At 57.2% G+C, this 26695-nt stretch overlaps 1 protein-coding gene across 3 annotated transcripts in view; it reads left to right on the top strand.

Moving 5' to 3' along the window:
- Positions 1-2547: 2547 nt before the first annotated feature.
- The window catches only part of COL27A1 (collagen type XXVII alpha 1 chain), a 127286-nt gene continuing 103138 nt past the window's right edge, over positions 2548-26695 (top strand). The window contains exons 1-5 of one of the 3 annotated variants that reach the window (XM_080669168.1): positions 2548-2750; positions 9497-9567; positions 12817-14537; positions 22239-22292; positions 26406-26459. In XM_080669168.1, the coding sequence (XP_080525294.1) occupies positions 2695-2750; positions 9497-9567; positions 12817-14537; positions 22239-22292; positions 26406-26459 (1956 nt within the window). In that variant the 5' untranslated portion in view covers positions 2548-2694. Of the gene's footprint in view, positions 2751-4174; positions 4374-9496; positions 9568-12816; positions 14538-22238; positions 22293-26405; positions 26460-26695 lie in introns of those variants that run through there. The other 2 variants (XM_080669169.1, XM_080669167.1) reach the window with 2 other exon arrangements.

The following is a 26695-nucleotide window of genomic DNA, read 5'->3' as shown; positions in this document are numbered from 1 at the left end:
CGGCATCTGGCGGGCCGGATAAATGTCTTCGGCAGGCCGCATGTGGCCCACGGGCCGTAGTTTGAGGACCCCTGATTTAGGCTATTGAGATTAACAGTCTCTCTCAAGGCAGATGTGCCTCAGAGAGCAGTGGTCCATGGCTGATCTGTTTGGGCAGGGCATAAACTACACTGAGTGGCCAGATTATTATGATCTCTGAACGCATAATAATCTGGCCACTCAGTGTATGTGGCCCTTGAATCTCCACCAGGCCAGGAACTCCTATGCAGAACTGTCTGTGTCCAGTCACTGGGGCTGTGCCAGGAACCTCCTTAGCAGGAAGGTCGAGTGTAAAGCAGCAGCAGAGGCAGGAAATAAGGTCTCTTCCCAAGATTTCTTATCAGTGTCCATGTCTCCTCCTCCCAGCGAACCATGAGCTCCTTGAAGCACATAAGCCTCCTTTTTTTCCGCACAACCTAGCAAAATGCAGCTAGCTCTCCAAAAGCATCTACTGAGTTGGGTTTATTGTTAAACCACAGTCTCATCTTCCTGAGTTCGAAGGGCCCATAAAGATGATCATTTGATGCACCTATTTTACAGATGGAGAAAGCAAGGCTCTTGAAAGGGACACCATCCATGTTTATGGGCTCTGAGGGGTCTCGCATGAGCCTTTGGGCGGTCCATGATGAAACAGGGCTCCCTGGGGCTCCCCATTGCATTCTCAGGCTTGGAGTGAGATTTGGGAAGGTCTTGGTGCTCAGCCACTGACCTGCTGCCTGACGGTTGAGGAAATGCATCTCTTGCCTGGAAATGGCTCTGTGGCCAGTGAGTCACAGGACATCACCCACACCGGGCAGTGGGGAGAATTAGTTTGCTTCTCCACCGTGCTCACTCCTCTTGCAAAACCTGCCTGGAAGTAAATTTCCTGACCTTTTTGTGACTCTTCCACCTGAGCTGTCTTCCTCCATAGCTGCATGTGTAACCAGCACATCCTTTAGAAGCCAAAGGCCACCTCCTCCTGGGAGCCTTCCTTGGTTGCTCTCGATCCCTTGGTCTGCTTGACGGTTCCATTCATCTGTATCTCCCCGGTAACATCTATCAGATTCTCCCTGTTATCCTTATGTGATTGCAGGAGGTTCCTTGTGGCATGGCTGTGTCTAATGTCTCTCATATAGGCCCTCTTTCCTGCCCCACGTTGCTGTACATGTGTTTGGTCCACATTACAAATATGTGTGTGCTCAGAAAGCATGTGTACATTTATCTGCCTTCACTCCCACAGTGGTGGACCCTCTTCTTCCTGCTTTGCACAGGGGTTTGCACACTGTAGGAGTTGAAAGAGAATCATTGAAATCATCGATGGTTTGAACCTCTTTTGTGCCCCAGGCTCCCCACTAGGTGTGGGGGTCTAACAATGACAATGTGGTATGGTGTGCACTACAATAAGGTGTGAGGCAGAGCTTTGAGCTCCACCTGGAAGGACAGTGAGGCTGTGAACAGGCAGAAAGGGTGGTTGGAGGGAGGGAGAGCCTGGGAGGAAACAGCAGTGACAAGGCCTTGAAGTATCCCAGCTTGTCCAGAGCCTGGGCCCAGGCATCAGAGGGAGTGGCACCCGGGGCAGGGCATGAAGCTGGGGAGGCTGGCAGGGATCTTCTCAGACCCTCTCAAAGGCTGAGATTTGGATCTTCATGCTCAGCTGCAGGAGACAGGAATCAGACGACCTCAGTTCACATCTCATCTCCTCCCTCAGCCAGTCAGTGGTCTCAGGAGAGTTACTTAACCTTTCAGAATCTCCCTTTCTCATCTGTAAATAGAGATAACAGGCCTCCCATAAAGTGACACTTAGCACAGGGCTGCACTTGGCTAGGGTGAGGTTGATGATGCAAAATACTAGGCAATACAAACAAACAAAAACCCCAACCCCTCAATATTAATGCAATACTCTAAAAATGTCAAAATTAATGAAAAAAATCCACGATTAACAAAATGTCAAAAAAATGTAAATAAGGACAGGATCCACCTAGCACAAAGCATTATGCAGCTCAAAAAATGTTAACTATGATCGGACTAGGAGTTCTCAACCTTCCAGAGCTGTGGGCTTCGGAAAACCTGAGGAAAACCCATGGCCCCTCTCCCCCAGAGGAATCCTTAATTCGGTCCACGTGGAGGTTTAGAACTCTGGCTGAAGGTGGGGGTGGTTCCACGCGCCATCCTGCCGCCTGTGGGTTCTTCAGGCCTCCCTCCTGGCAGCCGTGGGCGCTCTGCCCCCTGCAGGAAGCAGAGCACAGCTCTGTGGCTTCTTTTTCTTTCTTGCTTGCTCCCCCCGCCCCCCCCCCCACCCCCCTTCAGCTTGGGACTTTTCCTAAAGTTTGCTGAAACCAGACACCTTGCTCCACCGAGCCCGCGTGCAGCCACGGTTTAAAAGGCCGCCTTCAGCGCACCCTCCCCGCCCCCAGCGGAGACTTCAAAAGGCCCGGCGGGCGCCGCAGCCCCAGCACCTATGAGCCGCCCCCTGCGCCCAGAGCCCGCGACGGAGTCCGAGGACGCAGAGCGGCCGAAGTCCCAGCGCAGGCGGACCGGGCAGGCGGTGCAGCCCCTTGCGCCCATGCCCCTCCCGGTGCCGCTGCGCTCCGAGCGCCCGCGCCCAGTTTAGGGAAGGGGACTCCGCACCCCCGCCCCCGCGCCCGCGCCCGGGGCTGCGGGGACCCATGAATACAAATGCCGTTAGGCGCACGAGGAAGGACCGACCGTCCAGCCTCGCACCTAGGGACTCAGTAAGTGCCCCAGTGCTCCCGGAGTGCTGGGGGTACCGGTGTGTGTGTGTAAAGGTGTGGGGAGGGGGGTGCATATTCGGGGAATGATTGTGTTTGTGCCCACATGCGGTGGGCACTGGCGGAGAACTGTGTGTAAATGGGGGTGTGCCCTTATATGTGCACTAGGGGGTGTGTACATGGGGTGTGTGTGCACGTGAAGGTGTGTGCGCGAGGGTGTACTTAAGAGGATCTGGCTCGGCTAGTGTGCATTGGTGCGCGTGTAAGCACTAGCGTGCATGTGTCTGCGTGTGTGGAGTCTGGTGTGTGTGTCTTTGCACGCCCCCGGTGTGTGTGTCTTTGCACGCCCCCGGTGTGTGTGTGTGTAAGAGGAGCGTGTGGCTGTGTTGCATGTGAATGAGTGGGAGCGTGTCTGAGTGTGGGTCCGTGTGGATGTGCGTGTGCGCACCAGTGAACAAGTCGTGGAGGTGGAAGCAGAGGCAGATGGGGCTTCTGATGCCAGGGCTACGACTGGGGTTGTGGGTATGCGAATTTGCTGGGTGTTTGCCAGGGAACTGAGGTGTGCAGTTCTGTGCTCCAGTGTGGGATCTCAGGGAGCCTCTTTGATAGACTGCGGAGGGGCGGGGGGCGGGGGCGGCGTGTTAAGCTCATTTCTTACCGAATGGAGAGGGAAGAGTGAGCAGGTTGACCAACATTTAACAAGCACACCCACTGCACGCCCGGGAGTCTGTTCTCCAGGGAGTTCTGAATCTGGGAGGAAAAGTGTGTGTGGTAGGAGTTGTCGTGGGAGTCTGGACACTGAGTCCTGGTCCCACATCTGTCCTTGGAACTCCGGGTTTCCTTCAGCATTTTCTGTCCCGTTTCTGCCTCTATCTCCTTCTCCCAACTCACAAACCAGAAGTCCCAAATCTCTGAACTGTGATCAGGCCGGTGAATAGCCTGGGTCAGTGCATTCATCTCCGTGAATCTCAGTTTCCCCATCTTTATAGGGGGCAGTTGTCCCAGCTGGGCTGCAGTGGGCTGGTCCGGGGTGTGTCCCCGGCTGCGGCCGGCAGGGGGCAGCAGGGGGCAGCAGAGGGCGGCCCAGCTTTGGGAGGAGAGAAGGTGGAGAGCCACCGCGGGCCGAGACTTTAAATCGCCTTCATTTCCCCCAAATCCTTCCTTTTCCTCTCCTCCCCCAGGCCGGCGGGGAGGCTGCTTCCACCGCCCTCCGCGCGCTCTCGCCCGGCCTTGCTCTGTCTCCGGGGACCGCCAGCAGCCCGCCTCCAAAAGTTTGATCATCTCTCTCTCTTTTTTTTTTTCTGCTTCTTTTCGGTGGAAGCAGAAAAAGAGTGAGGCAGGGGCAAGCGCAGCGCCGGGACTCCTGGGACCATGGGCCTGGCGCGGGCGCTCTCGGGGCCCCGGCCGCTCTGCCTGGCTGCCCTGGCGCCCCTTGGCGCGGGGCTGTGCTGCGGGTGCGGGGGCCGCGCGCTCTGAGCCGGCCTGGCTTGGTGGGGCGGGGGGTTGGCGGCCCCATGGGGCGCGCCCACACTTGCCCCCCGGGCTCGGGAGCATGAAGTAGGGGCCCGCCATGGGAGCGGGAGCGGCGCGGGGGGCCCGAGGCACAGCGGCGGCGGCACGCGGGGGGTGAGTATGAGCTTGGGGACGCCCCCTCCCCATCTTCCTGCTGCCCCAGCCTGGGGAAGAACTGGGGTTTCCTCCTGCGCCAGCCGCTTCCAATGAAACGTCACCTTCCTCTCCCTTCCTGCGCCCCTTGGAGGCGGGCGGCCAAGGGTTAATGCAGGCTGCGCCCCCGGCCCCAGGGTTGGCGGCCCCAGGGTTGGCGAGCGCTGCCTGCTCTGCGCTGCCTGGCCGGCTCCATCACGCTGGGGCGGGGGCCGAGCCGGGAGGGTCCATGAAGAGCCAGCCCGGGGTCGGGATTGGGGGTGGGTCGTGGCGCCTGGAGGGGGGCTTTTTGGATGCTTCGGGGCGGAGGGGTCTCCAATTCCGCTGTCTTGGTGTGTTCCGTTGTCAGTGTCCTCGGGTCCCCAGCCTGCAAGTCTCGGTTTCTGGCTGTTCTTGGGAAACTGCCCCCAAGTTTCTAGGTTTCCATGTCTCGGCTTCTGCTCCTGTCTGTGTGTGTGTCTTTGCACGTCCCCGGTTTCTGGAAATCTTCGCGTGGGTGTCAAGTCTGTTTGGGTTTGTGTCTCAGTGTTTCCCTGCTTCTCTGGGGTGGGGGGTGGGGTCTCCGTTCCTGTTGCTTTCCCGCGTGTGAGAGAGAGAAAGTGAGAGCCAGCATGTCCGAGCGGAAAGGGCCCTGGGAGAGCACCCAGTGGAAGCCCTCGTTGTACATGCAGATGCGGAGACTGGAGGAGGGAGGGCCGGGGAGGAACAGGGAATTCCTAGGAGGGGCTAGTAGAGCTGGGACCCAGGGGCTCTGAGTCCCGGCCTGTGGAGTAGGAGTTGTGAGAGAGGAAGCGCCAGGAAGAGCCAGTCACTGCCCTGTGGGTAAGTGTGGCGGGGAGTTAGCCTGGAAGGGAGCAGCCCCTGGGGCTTTGTGGACTGTGGCTCATGCTCACGGCCCAGGGAAGCACAGAACTTGCTGGTTGTCTGTCCTGCCCCCAGGACCAGAGGACACTCCCAAGAGGCTGGTCCAGGCTGTAGCTCCGCCCCCCTCCATGCCCTGCCCCTCTGAGCTGGAATGGAGGAGGATGGCCCCCCTTCTTTCCCATGTCTTGGAAAAAGAAGGCTGGCTGAGATCCCCCGCCCCCCACAGCACCACACACACACACACACACACACACACACACACACACACAAGCACACACACACGGCACCAGTAAGCACACTGCTGACTCATTTTCTCCAGAAGACCCCGTGCCAGGGCAGATGCCAGCGGTTGGGTAGAAAAGTGGTGCCAGGCGAGCACCCTATAGTGGGGCCCAAGCTTTGGGCAAGTGGGCAGTCATGCTGCATGGAGGCCCAGCCTCTGCTTGCTCCTGTCTTTTTGCCTCCCTCACCACTTACAGCGCCCCAGATCCTGTGCCCCCTGGTCCCGTGTGCCTTCCAGCTTTGCTCCTCCACACCTCTCCCCAGACCACGGAAGTGCCATGTTAGTGGGTGGTGGAGGACTCACACCGGCGGGAGGCAGGCTGCAGGGCAGAGAGAGGACTGCCACCAGGGACTGTGACAGAATCCTGACACGGCCCTGGGAGCTTGGGCAAGCCTTTCTGCTTCTTGTTCTTCTCATCCACAATAGGGGCATCTTAATTCCCAGCTAGCAGCTGGGGGGCGGGGGGTTGTGAGGATCACTGGGACTGTGCTTGTACAAGGTGTAGAACAGTGCCTGGCGTATCGGAAGTGCTCAGTACACGGCAGCTGTTATTGGTATTAGTATCCACCTCATCTTCAATGGATGTGTGAGTCAACTGGAAAATCCCGGGCTTCATCCTGTCCAGACAGATGACCCATCTGTGTTCCCATGGGAGAGGTAGAAGGTGTGAAGGAAGGAGCCTGGTTTGGGACTGTCTGGCCCCATGGGGCCTGGCTTAGTCCATGGAGGCAGGCGGAACAGGCCCATCGCCCTTTGCTGCTCTGTGTCCTCTGAGCAGCTTCCTTCCCATCTTACCCCTGGAGAGCACAGCCAAGCCCAGGGTCCTCGGGACCCCCTTCCTTGTGTGTTTCAGGGTCCCAGCACCCTGGGTCTCAGCTCTGAGCTTTCTGTGGGTGGGTGTGCAAGCTGGTATGGGTCTCCAAGATCCTGTATGCTCCCAGGTAACGAGGATGGAGGAAAACCATGCAAACCAGCTACACGTTCCAGCAGCCTAGTGGTCCAGGAGTAGCCACATTTGATGTACTGGCAGAGGGCTTTTCTCAGGGGAAATGAACGCCTGGGTTTCCTGAGTGGAGGGCCGTGTGGCCAGGCTGTGTCTCCAAGGTCAGGCACCTAACCCGTGGCTCCAGTTTCGGCTGCCTCCTGCCCTCTCTGGCCCCTATGCTCTGGTTTTCCCGACATGCTGGAGCCCTGGCTTCACCGAGCCAAGGCCCACGAGTCCGTGGTGAAAATAGAAGTCTAGAAGAACAAAGCCCTGAGCCAGCGCAGGCACAAAACATCACTAGCAGTAGCCTACGCAGGATTGGAACGGGAGCAAAAGGATCGGCAGGGCCTCCCTCCGGGAGCCAACTTTCCAGGCCTGGAGCTCACTTAGAGGGCTGTTGGCTCCCCGGGCTGCATCTCTGTTCCTGTTGGTGAAGGCTGGGACTCTGGTCTCTGACAAGTCCCTGTAAGTCTCCGCCTTCTCCATGGGAGGCAAGTCCAGGGAAAAGGACTGTTCCTTGAGCCGTGGAGTCCGATGATATGGTCACTGACGTGCTGTGTAGCTTTGGGCAAGTCACTTCCCCTCTCTGGGCCTCAGCTGTCCATCTCTACAATAAAGGGATGGGACTAGAATTTGGGCTCTAGAAGAACTCGAAGGGCCTTCTCCCACTCTGTATTCCTGCATTATGCTTTGGAAGTTTATGGGTCAAGGGCATACAGAATCCAGGTCTGACGTGGTCAGTGGCATTTGTCAAGGTGAAGGGATCTGGGGGTGGGGGTGGGGGGGAACAAATACTTTTTGTAACAGATTCTGATCCTAGCTGCCCTCTCTCCCCTGCGAGCCTTCTTTCTCTTGAACTTTGGAGATTAAAAACATTCCCTCCTAATTTACCCTCTTACCCTCTGCAGAGCAGTCACCTTGGCATCACCCACAGCAGAAGTGCTGACCGGCGATGCCTTGTGTGCTTGCTGCACCTTCTCTCTGATCATTGGCAAATGCTCTCTGGCCTCGCTTGAGCAGCTTGGGAAACATGCTAATACAGGTGTTAGACTTAACGCAGTGAGACTCGAGGAGCGAGTGCTGGTGCCTGGGAAAAGCTGGGAAGAGAGGGGGCTAGAAGGAAATGGAATGGAAACTGGTGAGGTTCCAGGAACACTGGAAGGTGAGGGGCAGCGTCTTCTGAGGGAGCTTTCTCAGAAAAACAACAACAACACGAGTTCCGTGGTCTGCTGAGAGACAAAATGTGCAGTCCGTTCATTTCAGGACTTCTCAGAGCCTTTGGTGTACAGTGGTGCTGTGGGAACTGCCAAGACAGGGATACAGGAGACAGTTCTTCCCCAATGTATCTGGCCAGCTTCCTGTAACGTCCACCTGGTGGATGGAGGAAAGAGTGCTAGAGAATGATGACCTCAGAGCCTGCCCAGGGTGACCTTGAGGAAGTACCTGCCCTCCCTAAGCCTCAGTTTTGGTCAAACAAAGATGCCTATTATTTCTTTTCAGGATTGATGGAGCTGCCATTTGATTCAAGTGGGCAGATCATACCAGAAGGCCAGCCTGTGCCCTTCTCTCCCGGGCAGCTAGGCACTCTGACCTTTAGTCATTGCTGGAGATGAGTGGATCCCAGCCTGTGTGTCCCAGCCTTGGCCTCCCCTCTTTTCTCCCCACCGCCCGCCCCCCTCCCCCCGCCCCATCACAACTCTCCTGGCCTGCATCCTGGCCAGCCATCTCTGCTTGGCCTGCATCCTGGCCCACCATCTCTGGCCACGTGCCGCCCTCCCCTTTGCCTGCTCGAGGATCAGATGCCCCAGGTAGCTTCGGGTATCACCAGTGGCTGCTCCCACAGGAAGGTGAAATCAGATCACTGCCTCTGCCCATCTTGGCAGGAGCCACTGAACCGAGCGTTAACCCTTCCAGTCCCCGGAGTGCAAGGGCAGCAGAGACCGTCTAAGGCCATGGTCGGCAAACTGCGGCTCGCGAGCCACATGCGGCTCTTTGGCCCCTTGAGTGTGGCTCTTCCACAAAATACCATGGCCTGGGCGAGTCTATTTTGAAGAAGTTTAAGTTTAAAAAATTGGCTCTCCAAAGAAATTTCAATCGTTGTACTGTTGATATTTGGCTCTGTTGACTAATGAGTTTGCCGACCACTGGTCTAAGGGGCACTGGCGTGGCTGGTGGCAGGCCAGGCCCCTGACATGCATGAGCTCATTTAATCCTCATGCCTGGCCGTGCCAGCCATGTTTCAGAGGAGACAGGCTCAGGGAGGCTGAGTGACTGGTCCAGGGTCACACAGCTGGTACGCAAGGGGGCCGGTTGCACCTGAGTCTGCCTGACTCCCCACCGTCTCCTCTCTTTCCTCCTCCCATGTTCTATCAGCGGAAAGCCAGCTGGGCAGCTTCCTTAGCACAATTCTGCTCCTTGCCGTGGGCCTGGTTTTTATCTCTCTAGCCCTTTGAGGATGATGGCCATCCAAACAGACCAGTCTGGTCTTCCTGTTGAACTTTCCGCCCTGGCTGTACTACCCGTTGGGCCTCAGGATCATAGGGCCATCGTACCATGGGGAGACGGATGCCCAGAAAGGGGGAAGGGCAGGGGCCGGCTCCTTGTCCCACAGTGAGTGGGCAGCAGATTTTGAGCTGGACCCTGGGTCTCCTGACACCCAGGGCAGAGCTTCCTGTCCACTGTTTTCTGCCAGTGACCTTGGTTTATCATTCTGTAAAAAAGCAGGGTTGTATGTGTACCATATAAGCAGTTCCTGTCCCAAGAGGCTGTACCTAGAGACCCAGGAGCGTGGATTATTCTGATGGGGTCCTAGTGCCGGCACCTTGCCTCCCAGCCCCCCTGGGCGACACTGGGGTGGGACGGGGCTGGACGATCCACTCCCAACTCCCCAGCCGGATCTGGGCCGAGGGGTGGAAGCTGATGCCGCCTCTGCTTGTGTCTCCTGGTCTCTAGGGGGTTTCTCTTCACCTGGATCTTAGTCTCGTTTGCCTGTCACCTGGCCTCCACCCAAGGAGCTCCTGAAGGTAACTCTCTCTTCTCTTTGTCCAGGGGAAGATGGGGGGACAGAAGGGTTGGGAGAATGCAGGGGTAGGAGACCCTAATTGGAACTCGATGCCTCGGTTTTCTCATCAGTAGAATGGAGTTGATCATTGGCACATTCTCTCTGGTCATGAAAGAATCATGTTTGATGTTTTGTAAGGGGTAGGAAGGGCTCAGTGCAGAAACGTGGAGGGGGGAGCCTTTCGTTCCTCTCCGGGGCACAATTTGGGCCAGCCACTTTGGGCCAGTCAGCCTCCGTTGTCCCTATTTGTCCTGGGACAACTGCGGAAAGGAGACATGGAGGCCACGGCTATGATTGCCCGAGCCTGTAGCCGGCCCGCCCCCTCCTGTGAGATCCTGCTTTTCCCAGCGATCCCTGAGGAGCTGTCCAGGGGGCCAGGGCGGCACTGGACTGGCTACACAGCTGCCCCTTGAAACTGAAACCTCTCCCACATCTGTTTGTCAAGCAGCCACAAGGCCTCTTAAAATAGCAGCCCTTCCCCCTTCCCCACACCCGCCGTGTGCGGGGCAGGCCGCCGGGCACTCCCAGCGCCCCTGTGGCCTGACCTGGCCGCCCGGGCAGGGATTGGGCCCCTGGGAGGGGAGGGCCATGCCCGGAAGAGACTCCTGCTGCTGCCCGGCAACATTTTGTGCAAATGTCATATTTTCCGAGCTTGCTGTTTCCCCCACAAAGTAGGTGAACAGCTGTCCAGAGTCCTGAGTCAGGCACTGGGGGTTGGGGAGAGGCTGGAGCTGTGTGGAGCCAGGTTTATGTAATAAAGGGATCTTGCAGCGGCCAGCTGGCTGGGCCCTTCCATCTTGGCGTTGGGCTGCATTCATTCCCCTGTCCCCTAGCTCCTCAAGCTCTGATGGGATTCTGGATGTGTCTCCACCCTGCGTTCCAACCTGTCTGAGGGCCTCCAGCACAGGATAGCATCGTGGCTAAGAACAAAGACCCCGGAGCCAAGTGGTCAGGGTTCCAGCTTCAGCGGGGCCTTTTATGATACGCTACATGACCTTGGGCAAGTTATTATAGCTAACTTTCCTGACCCTCATCTATAGAGTGGGGAAAACAAACAGTGCCTGCTCCATAGATGATTGAGAGAATCAATCGAGATAAGGCATGTAAAGCACTTGGTACATAGTAAGTGCTCAATAAGTGTTAGTTATTATTAACGACATTGTTTACCCAAAAGTTCGGGCAAGAACAGCCCTCTCTCTCCTCGGTGGAGCCCACAGTGACCAGAGGCTCCGGAAGCTCAGCGGTGACCACCTCTGCCCCAGTGGGAGTTCGGGGCTCCGCCCATCGGGGAGGCGTGGAGACTGGTTGGTGTCAGTGCTGAAACCGACCTTGGCAGGATGATAAGGGAAACCTCATCAGTGCCACCTGGCCTGGCCAGTTGTCATTTTCCCTGGGCGAGTGCAGGTGGCTGTAAGCTGCGGTATTCGGGGGGAGATGTGTGCAGGCCCGGGGGCCTCCTGGGGCTGCTGAGGGGGAGCAAGTGGCTCCCCAACAAGTGGCTCCTCCACTTTAAGTTGTTTATAGTGAACAATACTTCGTGATAATGAAGCGGTTTTCAGTGATTAAAATGTAAAATATGCTGCTACTCAGAGAATCCTTAGCAGTTTGATTTAGCTTAGGACCTGGGGGCAAACAGAGGTGGGAGAAAGGAGGAGTGTGAAGTGAAATGAAGGCCCTCAGGTCCCAGGGAGGAACAGAGGTCTTCGATGCAAGTGACTGAAGCAGCAGCCTGAAGCTACGGAGCTCTTAGAACAGGGCCATCTCCAGGTCTCGTTTCCCATGTCTAACAGGAAGGGAAACTGAGGCCTGGGAATGAGGAAGAGACTGGGCCAGAGTTTCCTGGTGCAGGGCGAGGCGAGGGGGAGGAGATGGGGAAGACTACCTTTTCATCTCCCAGCAGCCCTATGATGGAGGCACTTGTAGCCCCTCTTTACAGAGGGGGAAGCTGAGACTCAGTCCAGACTCATGGTGGTCTTGCCTGGCTTTAAGGTCTGGCCTTCTGCCTCCAGAGCCTGCTGTGCAGCCATTATGCTGCCCTGTTGCCAGCACCCAGGTTCTCCGTTTCTCCCAACCTGTCTAGCTGCCCATCTACCCATCCACCTGTTCATCCGCCTCAGTTGTCAATTGAGAGCCTACTAAGCGCTGAGTGCAGCATTCAGCCCAATGTATACCCGTCCCACTGGGTAGTGAGAGAGAGAGCATTCCACACTCAGGGGCTAGGTGCTGAGCTCAGGGGAGGGGCCCTGAGGACTGACCCAGACCCCAATTCCGAGCGCGGCCTCTCTGCCGGCCAAGACAGCTCAGAGCCAGAGTCTGCAGACACTGGCAACCCAGCTGACTGAAAGCGGCTGAATGGCTCGTGAGAGGCAAGTTCAGGTCGCCTTTCCATAAACACCCTGGAAGCCTCCTCTTGCTCTGGCTAGCCCCGCTGCCGTAATTACTGGGCGGATGTGACCTGGCCAGACCGCGGTCTGCCCGAGGACAGAGGCTGCAGGAGTGCCTCGATGACTTCCCGGCTCCCTCCAGAGCCACACAGCGAGGGCGGTGGCACTGGAACTGTCCTCTCCCTTCCGTGCTGAGAGAACCCCCTCGGAGCCTGCTCCAGCCAGACAGAGACCTCGGGCGTGGGAAGGGACTCAGTAGGTTCCTAAAGATGGACATCCTGACCAAACTCCAGTGGCATGTCCATTCCTGTCACCCTGCTCCCTCACTGATGGGCCTGCTTCCTGGAGGAGACGGCTTTTGAGGCAGAGAGAAAGGGAAACAGGTCTCTGATACTTAGCGCTAGCATTTATTTGGAGCTGATCATTATTTTTAATATTAATAGCTATTGTTTGAAAATGCTTATTTTGTGCCAGGCACTTTTTTTCAAGTGTATTAGCTCATTTAATCCTCACAGCATCCTGCTGCGTGTATTATTGCTGTTATCCCATTTAACAGATGGGAAGACCAAGGCACTAGAGTCACAGGGCTAGTAATGATGGAGCTGGTATTTGAACTCAGGACGTTTGGCTCCAGAGGCTGTGTTTTCTGCCACTATGTGCAAGATCATGCAGCCAGACAAGGAACTGGTTCCAACTCCGCACTCTCAGCCACACCCATGGGGCAGCAGGCAGTGGAGGCCGATGGTCCTCACTGCCCGCGCACCTGCAGGGGTCTGGGCTGGAGCAGGTCCTGACCGTGCCCTCTCCCCTCCGCCCTCCCTCTCCAGATGTGGACGTCCTCCAGCGGCTGGGCCTCAGCTGGACCAAGGCAGCGGGCGGCCGGAGCCCCCCACCCCCAGGGGTCATCCCATTCCAGTCGGGCTTCATTGTTACGCAGCGGGCCCGGCTCCAGGCCCCCACGACTGCCATCATCCCTGCGGCCCTGGGCACAGAGCTGGCGCTGGTGCTGAGCCTCTGCTCCCATCGGGTGAACCATGCCTTCCTCTTCGCCGTCCGCAGCCGGAAGCACAAGCTGCAGCTGGGCCTGCAGTTCCTCCCCGGCAAGACGGTCGTCCACCTGGGACCCCGGCGTTCCGTGGCCTTCGACCTGGACGTGCACGACGGGCGCTGGCACCACCTGGCCCTGGAGCTCCGTGGCCGCACGGTCACCCTGGTGACGGCCTGCGGGCAGCGCCGGGTGCCTGTCCCGCTGGCTTTCCACAGGGACCCAGCACTCGACCCTGAGGGCTCCTTCCTCTTTGGGAGGATGAGCCCGCATGCGGTCCAGTTCGAAGGTGCCCTGTGCCAGTTCAGTATCTACCCTGTGACGCAGGTCGCTCACAATTACTGCACCCACCTGAGGAGGCCGTGTGGACAGGCCGACATGTACCGGCCCCACCTGGGACCCCTCCTCCCCCGGGCCTCGGGCGCACCCTTTGCCTTCCAGACTGACCTAGCCCTGCTCGGCCTGGGGAACCTGACCACTGCCATGCCAGCCCTGGGCTCGCGGCCAGCAGGCAAGGGACTCAGAGGGACGGTGGTGTCCCCCATGCCTACCAAGCCCCTAAGGACTAGCACCACAGACCCTCACAAGCGTGTCTCAGTGGGAGACCCAGCCTGGACCCCACTGCCACCTGCCAAGCTGTCAGCGAGCCAAGAGCTTCCTCCCGTGCCCCGAGCCCCTCCTGCCAGCTCCCCCACACCTGTCCAGTCCTTGCCAAAGAGCACAGCCACCAAAACCCCCAGGAGCCACCCAACCAGGCCTGCAGCCCCTTCTTCTCCCATTGCCCCTGTCAAAAGCCCCCGCCCCACCCAGAAGGCAGCTCTCCCTTCCTCCAGAAAGCCAGCCCCTCCCACCAAGAAGCCAGTGCCACCCACTCTCCACCCAGTCCCTGCCCAAGTGTCCCGTCCCACAGGGAAGCCGATCCAGAGGAACCTTGTAACGCCCCGACCCCCACCGCCCAGCGCCCGGCCCCTGCCCCCCACTGCTAGTGCCTCTAAAAAGCCCTTCCGCCCAGTTGTCCAGACAGAGGCCAAGATGAGCAGCCGTGCCAGTGAGCTGGCTCCCGCCCGCACCAGCACACACAGACCTCCCCAACCCACTGTTTTGCCCCCATCACCTGCCCCCAGTCCTGGCTCTACCAGGACCACTCGGCCTCTAGCCACAGCAATGCCTCCCACCCTCACTCCTGGTTCAGTTCCCACTGGAAGCAAGAAACCCACTGGATCAGAAGCCACAAAGAAAGCCAGACCCAAGAAGCCCGCCCCCCTCAAACCCAGGAAGGCAGCCAGGGATGTCCCCATCCGTGATCCAACCACGGGGCCCAGCCCCAGACAGCCCCGGCCCGGCCAGCAGACCACCCCGGCCCCAGCGTTGGCCCCGGCGCGATTCCTGTCCTCCAGCCCCTGGCCCACGAGCAGTGGCTATTCGTTCTTTCATCTGGTGGGACCCACATCGTTCCCGCTGCTGATGGGATCTCCGGGGCCGAAGGGAGACTGTGGTTTTCCGGTAAGAACGGGGGAGGTGTGCATGTTGCCAGGAGCTTGAGTGGGTAGCTGGGGCAGTTGGGTCCAGTGCTTGTTCCTCAAGGGCGGAGGAACAGAAGCGGCTTAGAGCAGGAAGCTGGTGATGAGCCGTCTTGATGCGAAGTGGGGGGCCCCACTCCTCCACCTCGGCCGTGTTCACGGGTATAAGTCCTGCTCTGGATTCGTGACCCACTGAGCCAGATTCTGGTCAGGTGGAGAGCACCCTTGGGCTTTGGTTGGCCCAGGCCCCAGGCCATTCTTTGCTATGCCAGCGATAAAGGTCAAGCGGCTTAAGGAGAGCCATGAACTGCCTGGCCTGGGTCGTGCAGCCTCCAAGGCAGCTCCTGACTCGGAGCAGAGCTCCTCGGGCCACCAGCCTGCCTGGGAGTCCCACGTGGGTAGCCCTCATGTTTTGTTTGGCACATGCGACATGGCTTAAGCATTTTAACTAAGTTACTCCTATTTTAAAACTGAGAGATTTCTTAGAAAAGACCCAGTGACCAGCTTCTCTTGGAAGGGGTAGAGATGCCGGGGCCCAGGGCCGCAGCCAGAGCAGGGTGGCCCTTTAGGCAGGCCCGGCCCGCTCTTGTCTGCGCCCGTCCCCACGTCTCCCGATTGGGTCTTCCAACCCCGTCCTTTCACCTGTGTGTGTTACTTGCCTGAATCCTGTAGACATTTGATGTGTGGCCCCTAGTAGAGGAGTTTGGGGTGAGGAGGGTCAGTGTGGACCCAAGCAGGAGAAAGAACATGCCCCGTGCAAGAGGCATTCTCAGGGTCAATGCCTCTGGCTTGCCTGGGACTGTCTCCAGGGGCAACGACCTTTCTGCTACGGGAGGCCAATTCCTACAGGCAGGGAATGATGGGATGGAGTTTCCAGGAAGTCTGGGCCTCGGCTCTGTTCTCCTGCCTTGGTGAGGAGCACCATGTGGTTTCCTCCTTCTGGGCTCTGTATTTGATATTAGGGATTATAATGCGGAGACAGTGGCAGATGCTGGGAGTTCCCGGGCCTTCCCAACACACTTGATTATTTTTCATAATCATTAGGAATAATATTTACTCAGCCTCTCTGCAAGAGGACCGAGGGCCCACTTTTATTATAACCATATTGTGGAATGTATGGAAATGGCATGCATTGCTTTGTGATTATGTCAACATTCTGCTCAAGTCCCCGAGTTCTGCAGTCGGCAGGGTAGAGAGTTGGGAGCTGAGGAAATGAGGGATTCTCCAGGTGACCCAGTCTGACTCAGGCCTCACGTGCCTGGGGCCCTGTCAGCTCAGCTCCCAAGCTGCAGGGGGTGCTGGCTCACTGGCTCTGAGGTTGAAAGGGGGTGAATTGTCTCCCTCTGACAGAGGGCAGTGAGGCTCAGGGTGTTTACTCTGCCTAGTGGAGGAAGAACCCTGCCTCCCGAGCTGTGTATGGTGTGGAGAGAGGCCGTGTCCAAGCCAGCAGAACTGCGGCAGGAATGGACTTGTCGGGTGTAGCATCTGCCTTTGGGTCCGGTGGATGCCCGAGCCACACACTTCCCTCCTGGGTCTGGTGATGTGGGTCAGCAGGAGGTGAGGCCTCCTTCCAGATCGCCTGGAGCTTCCCTGTGATCACAGAAGGTGCAGGAGTTGTCCTGTGCAGTGGATGGGTGCTAAGGCCTCATTCTAGTTCACCCCTCCTCAGTGGTCAGGGGAAGAGCCTGGAGACTGTGCCCAGAGAGGGCCAGGACTTACCCAAGGACACACAGCACGTAGGAGGTAGAGTTGAAGTTTATGCCTCAGCTCCAGACTCCAGGGCATCACATCCCCCCTCCTGAATGTCCACTCTAAGACCCCAGGGCCTAGAGCTGGGAGGCTAGGGGTTGCAGAAGATGTGTCAGGCCCTGTCCTTGGCCTCCAAGGAAGAGCTCAATGCTGAGACGTCTGTTTCTATGCCCGCCATGTGTATGAGTTACTTCCACATGCGTGCATTTCCCTTTAGCATCTCACAGGGACTGGTTCAGGATGTGTGTGCTAATCCTGCTCTACTGATGAGGACACAAGGGGGAGAGGGACAAAAGACTTGGCCAAGGGCTCTCGGCATGTTCTCACAGGGGCCGGGATGCCATGGCCCTTCCTGCTCCTCCAGCCCCGAACGGATGAGGGCAAGAGGGAGGACGGCAGGCTGCCCAGGTGCCATCCCGCCTCCGGCCCCATGCTCTCCCTAATCCCACCCTCCCCATCTTGGAATCTAGCCTCACTCCAATAGGAACCCAGTCCTCTGTGTAGCAGGGAGCAGACTGGTCATTTGTATTTCACCAGATGCCAGAAATTATGAAATCAAAGTGGAGACCCGACTGAGTCATGACAGGAACTACTGTACCTTCTGTCCTCTCTTCTCTGCCCCCAACCTCCCTATGCATTCAGAATCAAATCTCAGCAGAGCAGAAGCTGTGCTGCCTGGGACATGGGGCTTAATTGTCCCCAGACGGGATCATGCAGACCTGGGTTCGAATCCCGGCCCCACCCCTTACTAGTTCTGTGGCCCTGACTCCCCTCAGCCTCAGTTTCTGCAGAATGTCAGATAGAGCTCCCAGCTCCTGTGAGGAAGCAGGCTGGATGCTCTCCAGGGCCGCCTTGGAGATCTAGTTTGCTGGGTGACTTGGGAAACCGCTCTCCTCTCTCTGGAACTGTCTCCTCCTGTGACACGACATTGGAAGAGCTTCCTCCTTAGAAATGATTGCGGGACCTTTCAGAGCCCGAGAGGGTGTGTGGGACTGGTTCTGCGTGGTTCCCCAGGGACGTGGGACGGGCTGATGGAGGCTGGGACAGAGCTCTAGGCCTGGGCCTGCCAGGAGTTGTAGCCACTGAGCGAGGAAGCTCTGTGGGAGCCCCAGGAGCGGGGGGAGCATGGAAAAGCTGACTGGGCTGGAGAGGGGTGGGGAGGCTGTGGTTCAGAGGCTGCACAGAAGCTGCACAGAAGCCCCACGCCTGGGAGGAGGCGAGTCAAGGCCTTATTTATTCACTCGCGGGCCGCTGGCATTTGCACGCGCATGCACTTTTTGCAGGCGTCACCTCGGGTAGACCCGGCTGAGGACCTGGCCCACAGCAGATGCTCCATGACTATCTGTAAAGGAAGGAATGTGATCCTTGCAAAAAAAAACAACAGGTTGTCTTGACTCACGGGCTGGGTTGCTTGAGGTTACCCAGATCTTTGCTGGTGGTGGGATAAGGAGGCCGCACGGAAAGTAAAGGCCTACAGACTAGATTTGGAACGACCTGGGTTTGAACCATCCCCTTATCCAGCCATCCTTTCCTTCTTTCAACGAACATTGATCGAGTGCCTTCTTGGTGTCTGGTGCTGTGTGACCTTTGGCAAGTCACTTAGCCTCTCTGAGCTTCAGTCTCTGCCTCTGTACAATGTGAGTCTGGTACCACGTACCTGTCCGGGGTGGTTGTGTGGATGGAGTGCGATGCACCCAGCACTAGAGTCGCAGTCCCAGTGGATTGCTGTGGCCGAGGTGCTGACTGGTGCGGTGGGGGCATTGTTGCACTAAGAGAACCGGGAGGGTTTGGGCACAGGAGGACCTTCCTACTGTTGACGGTTAGGAACTGGAACTAGACCTTGAGAAATTCAGCCCTGACGCCAGTATCGCCTAGCACCCAGGAGAATGGAGGGGTGTTCTGCTGTCTTCACCATATTCCGTTGGAGCGCCTACTGTGTGCCTAGCTCTGTGCTAAGCAATCTGCTTGGTGTACCCTGCGACTCCGGGAGGGGAAGAGCGTCACTGAGGGGAGTTTCAGGAAGGGGCTATTTGCAGAGCTATGGGCAGCATCAAAGGAACCTAAAGAGGCTGGCATCGCACAGGAATCCAACCTGAAGGTACAAGGGGAGGGGCAGGCGATACCAGAACCCAGGAGCGTTAAAACACGACCAGGGTTCTTTGACGGGAGTTGGGACCAAATCAGCACAGCAGGGAGGGAGCAGGGAGAGAAACACCCTGCCCACTCTCTCCTTCTGCGGTGGCCTCCTCTCGGCCAAACCCAGCCAGAGCAGAGAGCAAGGAAGCCTGTGGGTGCAGCCTGCGGGAGCAGCTTCCCAGGGCACAGAGTGGATCTTGGGAGCAAATGGAGAATGACCAGCACACACACCTGATTTTGGAAGATGAGTATCATGCCCCCATTTTACAGCTGGACAAACTGAGGCCTGAAGGCATAAGGAGATAACTTGCTCAAGGCTACACAGAGAAGCCCTGTCGCAGTAGGCCCTTCCCTAGGACAGAGACTGGGCACCCTGTGCACCATTCTTGGGAATAGCCATGAGCTCAGATAGAGATAAGAAGGCCCTTTGAGATCCCCTGACTTCTTCCCCTCAGGCTCTAGGCACTGAGCAGAGGTCCAGAGACAGAGTTCATTGCTAAGGGTCTCCCAGCAGTTAGCAGCACACAGGATAGGACTCAGGTCTCCCAGATCCCAGGCCTGTGAAACCTCTCCTTGCTTGACGCCAGGGGCCATGCCAGTCAGAACTTACTTCTTTCTGCAAGGCTTGGCAGGCGGGCCCTTGCAGCTGGACACAAGGGTGGACTTGTTCCATTGGATGGGGTTCCCCTAGGTCTGGCTGTTGGAGGCCAGGACCCTTGGGGAAAGCCCAGAGTGGGCGCTAGCTTGTTTCCATGGCTCTGTTTGCATGAGCCCTGAGCCCAGGCCTGTCCACCTCCCGCAGATAGGCCAGCGGCCCCCGCTCCCCTCCCCCCAGCTCTGGGCCCTCTCAGAGGCCCCGTTGTTTGCATCGTGGAGTGGAAAATCCCACCCCGGCCTTGTGAATCATCCCAGAGTCACCCGCTCAGGCTTCAGGCCCTGGAAAGAAATGGCAGCGTTTTTCCACTGCATGGAGAACAGGCAGGGTCTCGGATCAGGAGAGAGGGGCGCCCCCCTCACTCGCCCCGCTAACAAAGTGATCGCTAAGTGGGGGAGGGCTAGGCCTGTGGCTGTAGCTGGGCGCGGAGCGGCCCAGGTGGGTAGAGCAGGGCTGGCCGGGCTTGCCGCTGGGGGCTGGGCTGCCATGTCAAGGAGTCAGGCTGTGGACTGACATCACCAGGCCGGCCATGGGTCCCAGCTGGCACTTAGAGTCTGCTGTGCAGATGTTGTGAGTGAGGTCAGGTCCCAGCCTGGATGCCCCCGTTTCTGGGGCAGAATAAACGCCAAGAGGGAGTGTCCAGGCCCTCGGCAGTGGCGGCCCTCCAGGGTCATGAGGGAACTCCACCCACAGATTGTCCCGTCCTGGGGCCCTGCACAAGCCCTTCACCCCTCTGGGCCTTGCCTCCTTCTCTGTGAGATGGGCATGGTCTCACTTTTCCTCTTCTGCTAGATAACCCAGAGGAGGAAATCACCACCCTGTAATGCAGGAAGTGCCAGCGTTGGGAAGCCTGCGGAATGTTCATTTGACTCATGCCCACGGAAGGGAGGGGAATTATCCACGTTTGCACGGCTAGTCAGAACACCTGGCCAAGGTTTTCTGCGTGGAAGTTGCGCAGGGGAGGAGAACACGTCAAGTGGTTTGGGGCGGAATGCAGGTTCTGCCTGTTAGCTGTGCAGCCATCTGTTAAAGGGGCTTGGTGATGATAACAACACCTACAGTAATGCTTAGCCTTAGCCTCTGCATTTCCCTTTAATTCCGGGTTGCATGAGAGAATAGGGCCAAGGAGGGCCTTCTAGGAAGGGAAATCTTTCGCTCTTCCTGAAAAACAGATGTCGAGGAGGGTGGCTTAAAATTTCACGCTGGGGCGGTTCCAGCAGCTTGCTTAGCAGAAACAACAGCTAACTTTTGGGGCATTCACTGTGTGCCAGCCACCAGGATTAGCATTTTTTATAGATTATCTGTCAGCTAGATGCTGTTATATCCTATTTTATCGTTAAAGCATGAAGCATTGGAGACTGGAAGTTGCTTGCCCCGAGCCACACAGCTAGTAAGTGAGGATGCTCAGTGTGAACCCAGGGCCCCAGTCTTACACTGGGGAGCAGCAGGGAGTAGACTGGCCCTGGATCTCAAACCCACAGAACTGGACCTAGGACTGGAGACCGTCCCTTCAACCCCCAGGCTCTGCATGGGAGACTGTCGCCAACTTGGAGGCTCAGAGATGGCTGGAACTTGCCTGAGATCACACACGAGTCCCCCTCTCTCCACCCTGGGGGGACTCTTGTGTGACCTCCGGCAAGTGCTAGCTCTTGTCAGTGACCCTGGGGCCCTGGGGCCCACGTCTGCCTGTCTGGATCTCTCTTCTGATTTTCATTCATGGATGAGCAAGCACGTGGTGTTCACAGGCCAGCGCTGTGAACTGAGGCTGCCCAGCGTGAGGTCTGGATTAATTACCAGCCAAACCGGACTGGGTTTTCAACACTGATTTTAACTCTGGGCAGGAAACCTGGAATCTCTGCTGTTGATGGTTATTTGAAACAAATGAATTCCCCAGGCCTCACACATCCTCGAAAGCCTGGCTTCCTCCGAAGGCTCCGTGTTCAGCTCTTCAGAGCAGGCACTCGGTTAATCCTCACTTGCTCCTTCGGGGCAGACGGGACAGTAACCATTGAGAGCTTTGAAAAGGGGAGCAGCGGAGAGCTGACAGGCTGCAGGGCTTGCACAAAGGCCCCGGTATCAAGTGGCAACACCAGGATTTACACAAAGGCCAGCCCGTGGTTTAGTAAATCTGCTCGGCTGTCCCCCTTCCTGTGTGAAGGAAAGAGGGGTGAGGCCACACAGGTGCTCCCTGAGTACCGTGTGGCAGGGTTAGGCCATTCTCTTAGAGGAAATGGGGAGCTATTAAGTGTTGTTGAGCAGGGGAGTACTGTGGGAAGGTGAACCAGGCTGTGTGGAGGGCTGGAGAGGGGAGAAGGTAGAGGCAGGGAGAAGGCAGAAGGCAGAAGGGGCTGTGATGAAGGCTGGGCCAGGCTGTGGCCACTGAAATATATGAGACATTTTAGTGGTGATGGCTTACAATAATACTCTACTCACACATTTACTGTCTTGCATTTCATCCTCAAGATAATACTGTGAGGAGGGTATTATTGTCCCCCTTTTATAGGCATAGGCTGGTTAAGGAACTTGCCCAAACCTACCCGGTAAGTGGCAGGGCTGGGATTTGAACCCAGGCCTGTCTGATGTGTATGCCCTCTATGCTCCACTGCATCTCCGTGGCGTGAAGATGCTTGGTGTGACTTTGGGCAAGTCCCTTCTCTGCTCTGCCTCTGCAGACAACTTGGCTGAGCTCAGCGGTCTGTTGCTGTATTATTTTATCAAACATTTGGCTGAGCCCTGGGCAGAGAGAGAAGACTCATATCCCATTAGTTCCTTTGAGGAGACTCTGGTCTGGTGGGAGAAAGAGGCTTCTACGCAGACAATTCCTTGAATGATATAGTGGCCTTTAAAATAGAGCGAGAGAGGGAACCGTGGCCCAAATTGGAGGAGGGATCAGGGAAGGTTTCCTGGAGCAGGTGACACCCTAACTAAGTTAGCTGAATAATAAAAGCTGAGAGTGTAAAAGACTGAGAACTCACAGCTGCAAAGGCCTGGAAGCTCCAAAGAGCAGGAGTTCCTCAGGCAGGGGCCTCAGGGAACCACGCTCCTTAGCCGTGGGCAGAGTTCTGGGGCAGGTTTGTTGAATGAATGCTTGCACCCATTCTCTCATCATGCCACTCGGCACTGATGCTATTGCTTTCTCTTCAGGGTCCCCCTGGGCTGCCTGGGCTCCCTGGACCCCCCGGTGCACGGGGACCTCGGGTAAGTGATCGCACACCATCCTGTGGAGCCCTGGTTGGCTCTCTGGCCTGCATGCCCCTGAAATCCAAGCTCTGCTGTGTGTCCTCAGGCTATTCCCCACCCTTCCCTGGCACCCATTTTCCACTTTGTCCAGTGGAATGGACCTGGGGCTCTTAGGGGGCACTATGTGGACAGACATGGCATGGGACAGACATGGCATGGGACAGGGTCTCAGGTCTATTGTAGGTATGACTCTTGCAGCCTGGGGTGGAGAAGGGGTTTCCCCTGAGTCGATGGGCTTTGGTGTTTGTCCAGGAAGAAAGCTGACTTGGGAGGACACGGCCCTTACATCCATCTTCCTATAGCTACAGGACCATCCTGGGGGAGGGATGCTGACATGGGCAGCTAGATGGGCCATGCCAGGGAGTAGGTGAGCTCCAGTGCTGAGAGGTTCAACCGGAGGCTGGAGGATGGCTTGGCAGGGCCGAGGTGGCTGATATGAGCTAGCCCGAGCCTCTGAATAAAAATAGCTCCTATGTGCCTGGCACGTCACTTAATGCTGCCTTATTTGATCCCTTCTTCCCCAGGAACCCCATGGGTCAGTAGGGTCACTCTCATTTTAGGAATGAAGAAACCAAGCATCTAATCAATGGCAGAGCCGGGACTAGAACCCATAGGCTGGGCCCTCCCTCTTGGAGGGGAATCTGTCCCCTTCCCAAGAGGACTCAGACGCATGGCGCCTGGCATCTGTGCCCAGGCTGAATCAACCTTTCCCACGCTGGGTGCCTGGCGAAGCCCAGGCAGAGGTAGCTGCCTGGGGCATATTTTTAGCTCTGAGCCCAGCGGATGGTTCTGGTTATGCAATTACTCGAGCGAGCCCTAGTTCCCTCTAGACCTGGCCCTGTGCTCCCGGGCCCAGGGCTCTGGAATCTGCTGTCAGCAGCAGTGTTTCCTCCTGGATTTGGAGTCTCCATGGAGCACGTGCCCAGAGCTGAGGACCACAGGGGTGTCATGGACACTGCTGGCCTTGATCTTGCAGCCTGGGCCCAGGATGAGGCCCTCTGACCTAGCATTCCAGGCCCAGGCAGTCTGCCCATGCGCCATACTCCTCCTGAGCCCTCCGGCCTCTGAGCTATTGCTCGGGCTGTGCTCTCCGCCTGACACACCCTCTTCTGCAAACTCCTCCTCCATCCATGGCTCAGATGGAATGGCAGCTCCTTTGCTGATGGCCACCCTTCTGGGAGCTCCCGCAGCACTTTATCAGGCCCACTGGACGGCACGGATCACTTTCCAAAACTCCCATCGACGGCTGAACTCCCTTTACTGAGCTGCATATGCGTGATCTCATTGCATCTTCCCAGCCACCCTGAGAAATAGGTTCCCATTTACCCACATTTCAGAGGTAAGGAAACCGGGGTTCAGAAAGGTTCAGTGACTTTGGATAAAGTCAAACATAAAGTAAATCCAGAACCGGGACTTAACCCAGATAGTCTGACTCCAGAGCCTGTGGTTTTAACCATCTAGGTGCTAATTTTCTATCTATTCGGCTGAGCCCCTCTGGGCCGGAGACAGCCTGCTGACCTCTTTTCCTTCCATGACCCCTCGCAGAGTGCCCTGCGTGCAGCAGGTGCTGGGAAATGGTTGCTGATGAGTTCTCGTCTGGGAGTTGAGAACATTTCCACGAAGAAGTTGTGTGACCTTAGCCAAGTCCTTTCCCTTCTCTGGGCCTTAGCTGTCCCAGCTATAAAACATGGGATCATAGTAAGGCATTCCTAAGGTTCCTCCCAGCTCTGAAATTCCACGAGTGAGTGAATGACTCTCCTGACATCCTTCTGTCTCTCGTATGCCCCAGCACCCCTCCCCCAACACACCCCTCATCATTCTGTTTCTAGACTACAAATTCCATAGATCGTAAAATTCCAAAGATAATAGAATGCTGGGATTAAACAATCCCAGCTCCTCACACAGATGGTGGCTCTGGGGTTTAGGGAAGGGTGGGGCCTCATCTGAGGTCAGTGGCATGCCCCTTCCCACCTTCACATAGTCCTGCAGCCCATCAGCCCATCCGCCCATCCAGGGAGGGACGTTGGGGAATCCCTGGGCCCTGCCCCCACCCGCCTTTCTGGGCTGCAGCATTTATAGAATCGGTCTGCTTGGCTCCCACTCAACTATGTGCTTCGTTTCTAGCAAGGCCGTGGCTGGAGAGGGGTGGGGAGTGGGGGCAGGGAAGCAGGAAGCCCCCACCTTCACGAGCTGCAGAGGGGGGTAGCTGAGTGCTCCAACCCACCATCTTTGGAGCAGCTAAGAGCACAGCTGGGGAGAAGTAGCCACCCCTTGACCTCACATGGCTCATGCCTGGTTCTGGGGTACTGGTCAGGGGCCCCTCCTAAAACATTCCCCCGACCCAACCGTTGCCAAGTTCAGGCTGAGCTTGGAGGTTAGACTTCAGGAGCCTGGGCTGGGATGAACATCTGAGATCTTCCAGATTCCTTAGAGACCGCTGGGTCCCAGTCATTGATAGAACAGACGGGAGCCTGAGGCTGGGGGAGGGGAGGCTCAGAGTGGTTTTGGGTCTCAACACTTCCCAGTCCTAGCCTGTGCCAGCAGACAGTATTAGGTAGGATGCTGGGAGGGACTGATTTGTTCTACGGAGGCTCACCCGTGACACCGTGATAAGCCCCCCAGGCTTAGTGAGGTTCTAAACAACGTTCTTTCTAGATGTTTTCAGAGACGGGGAGAGTTCCAGTTCAGACATCGAGGAAGAGGGAGGTGCCTCGGTTGGAATGTGACAGGCTGCAGCTGGGAAGTTGGCCTTGGACAGGGAGGAAGGCAGCGAGTTCATGCACAGCCAGCCAGATGGGTCAAGAGGGGGCAGGGACAGGGCAGTGTGTCTGGAGGCTGGTGTGGTGGGGGGCACGGTGGGGCCTCTTGAGGTGCCTCTCCCCACCCCCAACGTCCCAGAGTATGCCTCCCGGACGAAGACCCTCAGGAATTACCCGACGCCCGGGGCCCTGTTTTTATCATGGGGCTGCAAGGCTGTAGTCCAGGGCGCTTGCTGGAGAAAGTGGATGTAACTGGACCCAGCTGCTGCAGCGGATTTGGATATGGCCTGGGAAAATCCAGTGCCATGAATAAGCCCTGGACTTGAGGCCAGCGGGCCTGGTTCCGGCCCTCGCTTGGCCACGACTCTACTGTGTGACATTGGCCAAGACTCTTTGACTCTCTGGGCCCAGGCTTCCCAGCTGTTCCGTGGACCCTGGGAGACGCCGTAAGCTCAGAGCCTGTAGGAATCCAAGGGGGAACGCTGACTGTGTGGCCACAGGAGGGCTGTGCCTTTGGTCCAGAGAGGCCAAGGATGCCCTTCATTGAACCCTCAACTCCCAGGGCTCATACAACAGTCCAGCGGAGGCTGAGGGTGGACGTATCCTTTAGGCAGGACGAGTCCCCGAGGCTCCTGGGAGGAGGTGGCGTTTGAGCCAGGTCTTGAGGGATGGGTTGGGTTTCGGCTGGAGGGGTTGGATGGCATAGGCATGCCAGATGATGGGAACGACATGGCAAAGGCGGTGAGGGGAGAAAGTACCGGGCTCAGAGCAGGGAAGCAAACAGCTGAGTGTGCTTTGAGCCCGAGGAAGCCAGCTGGGAAGGGCTGAGGCAGCCAGCTGGAGAGAAAAAGGGGGTAAAATTCAGCTGTTAAGGGCTTGTCCACTGAAGTCACATCTGAGGTTGAGATCTAGCTCTTGTCCCTGAGCAGCTGGGTGACCTGGGAAAGTTATAAACCTCTGAACACCAGCTTCCTCATCTCCAAAATAGGAATAATGATAGCACCGATCCGGTGGGTGAGTGGATAAAATGGGAGAGTGAATGGAAAGGGCTTAGCACAGGGCCAGGCATCCAGGCGGCCCTTCGCAATACTGCTCAGACTTGGTGAAGAGAGAAGACGAAGGGGCCCCTCTAAAACATTCTCCCTGCCCAGCCTTTGCCCAGTTCAGGCCGAGCTCTGAGGTTAGACCCCAGGAGCAATACTGCTCAGACGTGGTGAGGGAGAAGGCGCAGGGGCAGAAGGAACCTACAGCACTGCTGTAGGAAGTGGGATGGCCCCTATTCCCCTCACCTCTGTGTTTCTTTCCCTTTTAGGGTCCTCCTGGGCCTCACGGAAATCCAGGCCTCCCCGGCCCTCCCGGAGCCAAAGTGAGTATTTGCTGTGGGATCTGGAGACCGGGCCATGGAGTGGGTGCTGGAATGAGGGCCACATTGGAGTGTTTCCTAGGGGCTCCTGGTGGGAGGTTCTCAGGTCCACCGGGCCCCAGGTGCTCCCTGAGCGCCAGGCCTTGTGCCAGGCTGGGGACACAGTGAGGCTTTAGGAGTTTAGCCTCTGGTTGGGAGGGACTTTGGAGGGGAGGACCACTGGAACCTAGAGCCCTCAA

Source organism: Plecotus auritus (genome assembly GCF_963455305.1).
Source record: "Plecotus auritus genome assembly, chromosome: 5".
NCBI lineage: Eukaryota > Metazoa > Chordata > Mammalia > Chiroptera > Vespertilionidae > Plecotus > Plecotus auritus.
This window is presented reverse-complemented; position numbering and strand designations above follow the sequence as displayed.